The following is an 11,421-nucleotide window of genomic DNA, read 5'->3' as shown; positions in this document are numbered from 1 at the left end:
AGGTCACAAGTGGGTCCCATTGGAAACAGGGTACTCAACAGCAGAAGTGGTTTACCCTTTTATTTTACATACTCATTCTCACATAGAAGTTGAGAGGCCTGCAAAGTAGGTACTTGACCTTGAATTCACTCCTCCAAAAAGTCTGCAGTACTCCTTCCAACTGAGAGGTCTATAGAATAAAGAACATGAGAGTGGATTATCCCTGGCTTGTCTCATTTCTCAGCACTCCAAAACCAACTTTGTCTACCATGATGAAAAGAAACCTTGATTTCTAGAGAGATAAGCCTTTCTCATTCCCACCAAGAAGTAGAACTATCTGCCACCATTCCAGCACCCAGGGAAGAGAAAGACTAATACACAGGGTGCCAAGAGCATCCCCCATACCCCTCAATGAAACTGGACAATAGGTGAAACAGGGAAAATTTCAAAAGAAAGTTTTAGGACTGAAATAGAGAAATTAGATGTGTCTAGGGATACAGGGCAACTGAGCCTGCCCTCTGCCATCCCTTTCTCAGGCACACAATCGAGGAGGCCAAATCAAAGTATATATTAAAAAGGAACCAGCCAGAAAAGAGTACAATGATCCTAAAAAATTAAAAATAGAGGGACCAGCAGGTGGCACAGTGGTTAAGGTGCTGGATTCCCACATGGCTGACACGAGTCCTGGACCTAGCAGCTTGCAACTCATGCCAGTTGTGTGCGTGTGCATGCCCAAAATCCCAAGAGAGGAATGGAGGAGAAGGGACTGTGGTGTGGCCATCCTACCTGGGGAGTGATTTCTTGGTTTCTGTCTGTCTGTCTGTCTCTGCCTCTCCAGTAAGTGCATACATCCTATAGCAAAAAAATATCTCTCCAAAAACAAAGTTAAAAATAGAATTTACCATGATTCAAGTACATATGATTCACTTCTGGGTATATCCCCAAAAGAACTGAAAAGAGGGTCTTGAACAGAAATCTGTACCCCCAGGTTCACGACAATATTTATCAACAACAGTCAAAAAGTGAAAGAAACCCACGTGTCTATAGATGGATGAAGATAAGCAAAATGTGGGATATACGCTGGAATATCACTCAAATTTAGAAGAGAAGGAAATTCTGACATCTGTCGCAACATGGATGAACCTCCAGGACATTAGTGAAATAGGCAACCTTACACGGGGTATCTAGAAGAGTCCAATTCCCAGAAAGTGGGATAGTGGGCATGGGCACGAGTTAGTGTTTTATGGGTATACATTGAGCTCGGGAGGATGAAAAAGTTATAGAGAAGGATGATGATGGTTGCACTAAAATGTGCACGTACTTAATGTCATTGAGCTGTGCATTTTTAAAATGCAACACTGTAAATAGTTGAAGTGGTATTATGCATACAGTATTTTACAATAAAATTAAAAAAAAAAAAAGAAAGAAACAGGCTACCCTGCAATACTAAGAACTAAAGGCTTTTAGAGTCACAGACCCTTAATGAATAAAGATACATACTCATAAAGAGGCATCTATAACTCGTCAGATTTAGATTTTTTTTTTTTCATAGCGTCTGTGAATCCGAGGGTGTGAGAGAGTGAATCAGGCAGCAGCCTCAGGAGTGGGCAGGGTGAGATCACAACCCCTGAGGCTGCTAAGCTCTGAGGTAGCCGCCGGCTGGGCTGGCAGAGGGCTAGGACGCCGGGTGGCGGGCCCTGAGGCGGGCTCGGAGCGATCTCCACCGCCCACTGACGCGCGCTGCACGTTCTTCCAATCAGAGGGCTCCAGAGGCGGGCTCTGAGGGCCAGAGCCAACCGCAAAGCACCTATTTCTTGTTGTCCCGCTGGTTCCTGCTCACGATTGGCGAGTTTCAAACCCGCGGCAACCAATGAGAGTGCGCAGATGCGCAGCGCTTCAGCCTCGATTCCAGGCGCGACCTTTGAAGAAAAACTGTTGTTGAGGAGTCATGGTGCGGCCCGGATCCGCTGCCGCCGCCGCGGGTGAGTATGGACCGCGATCCCCTGTTTCTTGCAGGCGAGAGAGAAGGGGACTTCTTCCCGAGGAAGTTGCCCGTCCGCTCGTCTGCGTCAGTCTTCCCCGGGTGGTTCCGGCCCTGGGGTCGCGGAAGGGAGCCCAGGCCCCGGCCGGCAAGGAGACGTCTGAACCTGTGTCGGAGAGGCTGTGAGCGGGTTAGATGCCCCATGGGCACCTTCCCAGTAAATCCGGCAGCCGTTTTGCAATACGATATCACCATCACCACGTTCTAGATAAAGAAACTGAGGCTCTTTGGCCGGGTCACGCCACCCAGATTTGGCTCCTGGCAGAGCTGGGTGTGGTCGGTCCTCTGTGCTGCGCGTCCTGGGCTTGACAGCTGTCAAGAGGCGGGGCCTGGCCCAATCCCGGGCTGCTGCCTCCCACGCGAGGCTCTTTCCTTTACACCTGCTGCGGTCTGGAAGTTGATTGGTTAAATCTGCACCAAGGGCCAAGGATCCTACGTTCCCTGACCTCTTTAAATGTACCTGGAGTCCCTTCCTGCATTTCAAGATACTCCTGCTCAGATGCCATCTTTACCAAGCTGCACGCGGTGATTTGATAGTTTCGTCAAATATACGTTCTGATTGGCTAGTATGACTTAGGCACTGTCCAAGGCACCTTACATAACAGCCTTTAAAGGTGGGTAGTATTGTCCCGTTTGTATAGTCTCAGCAGCAGCAAGGTTTGCTTATTTGCTGGAAGACAGACCTGGGACTTGAACCTGTGCCACACTGCACACCTCTTCATCTCTATACTGCCTGACATTCATCTAAAATCTATTTCTCACTGCTACCTCACAAGAGTGCATCAGAGTCAGTTAGCAAAACAGAGGGCAACTCAGTTCAAATGCGGTTAAGAGCAGTATGCAACCCTATAGTTGAGGAGTGGAGGGGATGTTTAGCCACTACTTAATTTTAGCCCTTTTCAACTACCTGCTTCCCAAATCCATTCCCCACCTTTGAACTCCCAGATTTTTTTTTATTTGACTGTCTCTTAATAGCACTTAGATTTGCTTTATATTGTAATTCGTTGTGTTTATTTTCTCTCCACTAATAGATGGAAACTTCTTGAAGGCAGAAAGGAGGGGGTCTTCCCAAAGTTCATGGAAAATGCATATTCTAAAAAAAAACTATGCATGAATTTCAGACTTTTTTGCACCAAGATAAACTTGTACTTTAATTCCATTTTTCCCACAGATTTATTGAAATTCCTCATATTGACTTTTCATCCTTTCACAAGTACCTTGTATGGAAAGTTACCATATAGCAGTTTGTCGTGAGCTCCCTAACCTGGCCTAATTTTTCCTTAGTCCCAAAGGAAACCATATAAGAGTTTGTGAGTTAAAAATCATCATCTGGGGGCCAGCTAGTGGCATGGTGATTAAGGCACTAGATTACCACATGCCCAGCCATAGTTCAAGTCCTGGACCCAGTGGCTTGAAAATCACCCCAGGTGCATGTGCATGCTAGATTTCCAAGAGTAGAAAGGAGAAGGAATTGCAACCTGGCCATACCCCCAGGGGTGATTTCTCACTTTCTGTCTCTCAGTCTCCAGTGAACACATACGCCCTATGACAAAAATCTTCAAAAAAAAAAAAAAAAAATCCTGTTCAAAAATAAACAGTAAGTAACAGGACCAGACCTGGCTACCAGACCAGTAATAGAATTTCTTCATGCAAAGCATAGTATGTTATAGCTGAGAACAATGGCTGTCAGCAAAGGCTTAGAGATAGAAAACCTGTTTGCAAATCCTGACTTTGCCACCTATTAACTGGGTTATTTGGGCTGTGTTATTTACCCTCTCTGAATTCCAGACTGCAAAGTAAGTCACAGGATTGTTGTGTGGATTGAAAAAAGTAATGTTAAGTGTAAAGAGCTTAACAGAGGGCCTGGCATATGAAACATATTACTGATGTTAATATAAGCTGAAGGCACACTTACAGGACTAGGGACTTTATAACTTTATGGTACAAAGCCAAAATTATTACAGAAAAGTGTCATCTTTTAGAATGTAAACAAATTGGTTAAATCAAGCTGAAGTTCTGTTGCTTGCTTGTTTGTTTTACAGAGGAACGGCAGAGAAAACTCCAGGAATACCTTGCAGCCAAGGGAAAACTAAAGAACCAAAACACCAAGTGAGTTTGTCTACCCACAGTTATGCAGACTTTGTTGTCCTTGTTGCTAATAGCAATTTAAAACCTTTTTGCTTGCAGCCTAGTCAGACTGCATTGGGATCCTGTGACAACTTTAAAAGGACATTTCAGTCCAAGCATGACAAAAAACCCTGGGCAGTGCCTCATCCATTGGCAAAGATTTAAGCATTATTGACTGTCTCTAAGAAAGAGGGAAGGGTCTGCAGTATTATCTATCATGCTGGAAGCTTTTCCTATCCCTGCTTTTCTTCCTAGGAAAGTTCATTCTCATGAAGGCAATTTTCAGCCAAGGTGTTGAATGATCCTACTTCTGGTTTTTCTTGCTAAAGCAGGAGAGCAGTTACAATCAGTCTGCCACAGCGGCACATCAGCATCTTCCTCCAGACTGACAGTGCCCCTTGGTCATTCTCTTAGTGTTTACTCTTGAGATGGACAGAACATGACTGTTTATTTTTATCTTTTAACACCTTACCATTTTTTGTTGTTATTTATCCCTCTTGCTTAGCATTGATGTATTTTCTCTCCACTTGGGTTGCTGAATTTTAATTTGAAAATGAATTTTTACAAAGTTATCACTCTTTAGTTTACCTTGGGTTTTTATTCAACTCCATTTTCTCGATTAAATGAACCTAATTCATTTATTCAACAAATAATTAGTCCCTATAAAACGTCTTTCTTAAAACTGTAACTACAGGGACCAGCAGTTAGCGTAATGGCTATGTCGCTGGACTCCCATGTAGTCAATCGCAGTTTGCGTCCTGGACCTGGTGGCTTAAAACACGCCAGGTGCGCGTGCATGCGTGCCCAAGATCCTGAGAGGAGAACGGCGGAGAAGGGATTGTGACGTGGCCATCCCCCCTGGGGGGTGATTTCTCGCTTTCTGTCTCTCTCTGTCTGTCTGGCGAGCACACACGCCCTATAGCAAAAACCTCTCAAAAAAAAAAAAAAAAAAAAACTATAAATACAGTACTTAACAAGACAGAGAGATTCCTGCCCTCCAAGGGCTTGTGTTCTACTTAGGAGAAACAAATACCAAACAAGTCCTGGTCAAAGTCCCTGTTAGTCTAGCAATTGATTTTGGTCCATGAAGATTAGCTTCTTGGAAATCCTCCCTTTTTTTTTTTTCTTTTGCAATAAGGTACATGTACTTGCTAGGAGAGACAGGGTAATGAGAAAACACCCTGTAGTGGGATAGTCATTTTGCAGTCCTCCATTTTCCTTTGAGGATTCTGGACACCCACACACATCTGCCTGCCAGCATGTTTTTCAAGCCACAGGGTCTAGAACTCAAACCACGCAGTGAGCCATGTGGGATCCAGCCCTCATTAACCTCCGTGCCACCTGCTAGCCCTTTTGTATTTTCTATCTCACTAGTTAGATTTTATGTGTGTCCCTGTTTTTAAGTATATTACTTTCTTCCTGAATAATTACTATCTGAAGATACTTAAATAAGGAAGTATTTTTTAAAGAAGCAGTTAAATATCTTATTTGGCATTGTATACCCAGTTTCTGACACATGCAGTATTCAAAGTATGGTATTTGAATGAATAAGACTATGCAGATATGAAGAAAACACATACATTTCATTGATATTGTTAGAACACTACACTTATGCATAGGACATATCTGAACATATCACAAAATTTTTAAAAAAAAGAAAAGAAATGAGTAAGAGCAGTTGTGGTCTCTGAAGAAGTGAATTCGGGACAGAGGAAGAGATAAGGAGACTATTGAATATAATTTTGAGTTGTTTCACCATATACAGAAATTCTGGAGCCAGCTGATATCATGGTGGTTGTGGTGGCTTAGTCCCACATGGCTAACTACATGATTCAAGTCTTGGACCCAGCAACTTTAGAAGCACATAGGGTACAAGTGGGTGCAGGCAAAATCCAAAGAAGGGAATGGAGGAGAAGGGATTCCAGTATGGCCATCACCCTAGGGGTTGCTTTCTCACTTCCCTGCACTCTCTCTGTCTCTCCAAGAACATGTGTACCCACTATCAAAAAAGGAATTTTATTTTGTAAAGAGATTTTTACTATAGGGCACGTGCACTCACCAGAGAGACAGAGAGAAAGTGAGAAATCATCCCCACCACCACCCCAGGGGAATGGTCATGGCCGCAATCCTTTCTCCTTCATTCTCTTCTCAGAATTTTGGGTATGTACACAAACACACGCCCAGCATGAGTTTCAAGCCTCCAGTCTGAGACTTGAACTGCAGTTGGCCATGTGGAAGTTCAGCACCTTAACCATCATGCCACCTGCTGCTCCTACCCCCCCAAAAAATTTAAAAAACAAAAAAGAGATATTAATGATTTAAAGTTCTAATATTGTTTTTAATCACTTTACTTCCCAAGCCTTGCTGATCCTTCTAGATTAATTTTATTTTGTCTTTTATAGGCCTTATCTAAAAGCCAAGAATAACTGCCCGAATCCACCACCTCCTAAATCTGTAAGTAGAAATTAGCCTTTCAATAAATATCCATTCTGGAAGTATAATTAGTAATAAAAAAAAGATGTTGGCTACCTAAAAAATATGCATTTTAAAGATATTTCTCATAAATATAAGAGCAGTTTGGTTTAATAAGAGACAGAATAAGTACCACTTAATGTAATTTAGTTTGGTTAACCAAAAAAATACTTTAAGTGGAGTTTGGTCCTCTTTAAAAGCTAACATTTATTGAATACGCTTTCTTCATCTGCACTTTCTGAGTCGCATTAATTTGTTGAGTCCTCATGGTATTATGACATAGTTATTACTAGTAGCCCCATTTTACAGATGAGGGAACTAAGTTATAGAAAGGTTAAGTAGTGGTGCCAGCAGGTGGCATGATGGTTAGAGGCGCTGGACTCCCACATGGCTGACTATGGTTTGAGTCCCGGACCTGGCAGCTTACTTTCTCACTTACCCTTTCTCTCTCTCTCTGTCTGGGCAAAATTTTTAAAATAATAATACCAAATGGAATTAAATAAATAAATAATTCTTAAAAAAAAAAAAAAAGAAGAAGAAGAAGAAAAGTTAAGTAGCTTTCCAAACTTACCTAGCTATTAAGTGACAGAACTGAAAGTCTACAGTGTTAACCACTTTAGTATTCTGCCATGAAGTTAAGTTGCTCAGTAGTCAGTTATTTAGGAAGAATATTCTTGCTAATCAATACAGTTCAGCTAGGTTATAAATAGAATGGTAAAGGATTGTAACATATTTAGCCTTTTGAAAGGGGTACAAATTCTTCATCTATAATAAAATAATCTGTAAAGGGACCAGCAGTTAGCGTAATGGCTGTGTCACTGGACTCCCACGTAGTCGACCGCGGTTCGCATCCCGGACCCGGTGGCTTAAAACTCACGCTGGGCGCATGTGCGTCCGTGCCCAAAATCCCAAGAGGAGAATGGAGGAGAAGGGATTGCAGCGTGGCCATTCCCCCTGGCCCCTGGGAGGTGATTTCTCACTTTCTGTGTCCGTTGTTTGTAAAAAAAGGGAATGCCCCCAAAAAAAAAAAAAAAAAAAAAAAAAAAAAAAAAAAAAAAAAAAAAAAAACTGTAAAAATCTCACCTTTAATTTTCAAAACCATAAGTCTAACCAGTCTAAGTATAACTGAGATTGTGTTCTCCAAAGTGAGGCATTAATGCCAGTTTTTTTTTGTTTGTTTGTTTTTGTTTTTGTTTTTTGGGTTTTTTTTGGAGAGATTTTCACTGTAGGGCGCGTGCGCTCGCCAGACAGACAGAGACAGACATAGAGACAGAAAGCGAGAAATCACCCCCTAGGGGGGATGGTCACGCCGCAATCCCTTCTCCTCCATTCTCCTCTCGGGATCTTGGGCACGCACGCACACGCGCCCGGCGTGAGTTTTAAGCCACCGGGTCCAGGACACGAACCGCAGTCGACTACCTGGGAGTCCAGCGACATAGCCATTACGCTAACTGCTGGTTCGCATTAATGCCAGTTTTAATGACTTTTAATTAACAATTTTCTTTCTACACACACAAACACATATACATATATGTATATATTCATATGAAGGGGCCTCAAAGAGTTCTTAAAAAAATGGAATTGAAGTAGGAGTTTATTTCATGCAAAAAATTTGAAATCCAGGTGAGCCTATGGCATGGTGGTTAAGATGACTGGATCCCGGGAACCAGCAGTTAGCGTAATGGCTATGTCGCTGGACTCCCACGTAGTCGGCCGCGGTTCACGTCCCGGACCCGGTGGCTTAAAACTCACGCCGGGTGCGTGTGCGTGCGTGCCCAAGATCCCGAGAGGAGAATGGAGGAGAAGGGATTGTGGCGTGACCATCCCCCCTGGGGGGTGATTTCTCACTTTCTGTCTCTATGTCTCTCTCTGTCTGTCTGGCGAGCGCACGCGCCCTACAGTGAAAATCTCTCCCCCCAAAAAAAAAAAAAAAAAAGATGACTGGATCCCACATCGCCTATTGTGCAGTTCAAGTCCCAGACTCAGCAACTTGAGAAAGATACCAGGCATGTGTGCACGCATGCCCAAAATCCCAAGAGGAGAATGAAGGGGAAGGGAATGTGCTGTGGCCGTCCCCCCAGAGAATGCGTTCACACTTTCTCCCTCTCTCTTTCTCTCTCTCTCTCTATCTCTTTCTGTTTCTGTCTGGTTGTACACATACATCCTATAGCAAATTAAATATATATATTTATATGAAATCCGTGCATAGTTTTTTCTTTGTGCACATTTTCCACTAATGTTTTGAAGAACCCCCCTCATACATGGATACATATATGTCATGTATACACATGACATTGTTAGACAGTGGATAGAGGATAGGAAAATGCATATAAGGCAAAATTGGTGCATGACAATGATGTGAACAGTTGGAGAGCACCTGGTTAGACTTCTACTTTGTGCAGATGGAGCTAGTATAGGATACAAGTTTTCCAGGAAAAAGAAATCTGTTGATTTTTTTCCTCATTCAGAGTTCCCAGAGGCTTCTCTAGAAGCTAACAAAACTGATTTTAGTAAATTATCTCTTAAATGAGGATGATACTTAATTTTCTGCTTTATATATTGATAGTTATAAAGATAAAAATAAGGAAGAAAATTATGGAACTTAGGAGAAACTAAATGCATTATGCAAACAGTCATCAATACAATTGTATACTGTTTTACAATATGGATAAAGTTAAATAGCTTGCCAATATCTATTAAATCAAAATATAAAACATTTTTGACATGTAGCAGTAAGAGCTAACATGTGAGTGTTTATTGTCATCAAGGTACTGGGCAAATAAACATTAGGTTATTAGAAAAGTCATGCATATTCTTCTATGCTTTTCTATGCAAAAATGCATCATGCCTTTTCAGATGACCCAATATATTACTCTAAACAATCCTGTAGAAATATTGGCCATATGACTTCATGTCCAAATCAAGACACTTTTGAGAGTAAAAGGAAATGCTATTGATAATTATGTTGGACCAAGAAGCTAAATCAAAACTGATTTTATGAAAACCAGAAGATATGGCACCCTTCCTAAAAGATAGGTATTATTTTTATTATTTTTTTTATTATTCTCATTTTACAAATGAGGACTGAGGCTCAGAGAGATTAAATTCTTGGCCAAAACTGTACAACCAAGAATAGTCAGATCTAAGACTTGAACAAACCTTTTCCCAAAGAACACTTAACTACAGCATTACTACTCAAAGAAACACAAAAATTCTCATTTTTGTTCCTATCCAAGAGTTTTACCATATGGAACTAAGATTTGAAAAGAATCCTTGATCCATGCTCTTAAACTTACTGGGAAACAAGATATGGGGCTGGCAGGTGGCATGGTGTTAAAGGCGCTGGACTCGCTCATGGCTGACTGCGGTTTGAGTCCCAGACCTGGTGGCTTACTTTCTCGCTTTCTCTCTCTCTCTCTCTCTCTCTCTCTCTCTCTCTCTCTGCCCTCTCTCTCTCTCTCTCTGCCCTCTCTGGTCAAATTAAAATAAATAAATAAATAAAGTTAAATAAAATAGTTCTTTAAAAAGAAAACAATAAGATATAACAGTTAGCAATTGCCTTGGTTCAAATACTAACTCCACTTTCTAGCTAAGAGATATTGGTAAGCTATTTAACTTTACCCATAAAAACAGACTAATAGAGGATATCTCATAGATTCGTATAAAAGGATTGGGTTAATAAATACTGTAGTATACTTAGAAATGCCTGCTAATTGAGGTTCCTCTGGAGATGCATAATGGGCGTGCAGGCACACATTTTAATCAAATCAATTCCAGATCTTCAACTTTCATACATGCTTTCACTAAAATTGATTTGTTAAATAATGCGCCTCACATGCATTTCTCCTTTTTCACTTCCCTTGGCATTGTTATCCTACTTTTAGTTCTTTCTTTCTCTTTAGGCAAACCACTCACCTGCTTCATCCCTAATCATAATATTATAGTTTACCTTGGGATGGAAGTGCTTCCAGGAAATAAATCAAAGGTTGGTTTGAAATTATGGTGTTTATATTGAGAAAGTCTTTCCAATTCAGGTGACTTCAATCCTTTGCATTCAACCTTATCATCTGGTAAAACATTAAAAATTATTTTATGTTTTATTTATCTCGTGAGAGAGAAAGGCACTCCCCAACAGGGTCTTCACACTGACCCAGTCTCAGGCAGCCTGGATCATGGGCACACAAGCCTCGAGCATGCAAAGGGAGGCTCCAGGACACAAACTCTAGACTTCACTATGTGGGTCAAGCACTGCGAACCATGGCATTATCACTGCACTGCCATGTGGCCCCAAAATTATTTTGCACTAAGAGATTTTTGGTATATACTTCTGGGTGAGTCAAAAAATGGAGTGTTACTGCTATGACAAAACAGCTTCTTGTCCCATCTAGTTATGAATGTAAACAAGTTTTCTTGATATTTTTATTTTAAAAGAAAAAAAATAAAATTGATACAGAACCCTGTCTCAGAGCAATAAATAATAAATATATGAACTAACTCTGGGATTCAGAGTTTGTCAAAATTATTTGGGGACTATATGATCAAAAATGTTTGAAAACCTTGGGACCAGCAGATGGCATAATGGCTATGTCGCTCGACTCCCATGTAGTCAACCACGGTTTGAGTCCCAGACCCGGTAGCTTAAACTCACTCTGGGTGCATGTGCAAACGTGCCCAAGATCCCAAGAGGAGAATGGAGGAGAAGGGATTGTGCTGTGGCCATCCCCCCTGAGGAGTGATTTCTTGCTTTCTGTCTTTCTATCTCTCTGCTGCCTTTCTGGTGAACGCATGAGCCCTCCAAAAAA

The 11,421-nt window shown here is 41.5% G+C and overlaps 1 protein-coding gene across 2 annotated transcripts in view; it reads left to right on the top strand.

The window, feature by feature from the left end:
* Positions 1–1,853: 1,853 nt before the first annotated feature.
* CKAP2L (cytoskeleton associated protein 2L) overlaps positions 1,854–11,421 on the top strand; it is a 27,335-nt gene continuing 17,767 nt past the window's right edge. The window contains exons 1-3 of one of the 2 annotated variants that reach the window (XM_006156656.3): positions 1,854–1,961; positions 4,063–4,129; positions 6,550–6,601. In XM_006156656.3, the coding sequence (XP_006156718.1) occupies positions 1,928–1,961; positions 4,063–4,129; positions 6,550–6,601 (153 nt within the window). In that variant the 5' untranslated portion in view covers positions 1,854–1,927. Of the gene's footprint in view, positions 1,962–4,062; positions 4,130–6,549; positions 6,602–10,521; positions 10,605–11,421 lie in introns of those variants that run through there. The other variant, XM_014590944.2, reaches the window with a different exon arrangement.

Source organism: Tupaia chinensis, unplaced genomic scaffold (genome assembly GCF_000334495.1).
Source record: "Tupaia chinensis unplaced genomic scaffold, TupChi_1.0 Scaffold000511_1, whole genome shotgun sequence".
Lineage (NCBI taxonomy): Eukaryota > Metazoa > Chordata > Mammalia > Scandentia > Tupaiidae > Tupaia > Tupaia belangeri.
The sequence above is the reverse complement of the archived record's forward strand: the minus strand, read 5'-3'. Positions and strand labels throughout refer to the sequence as shown.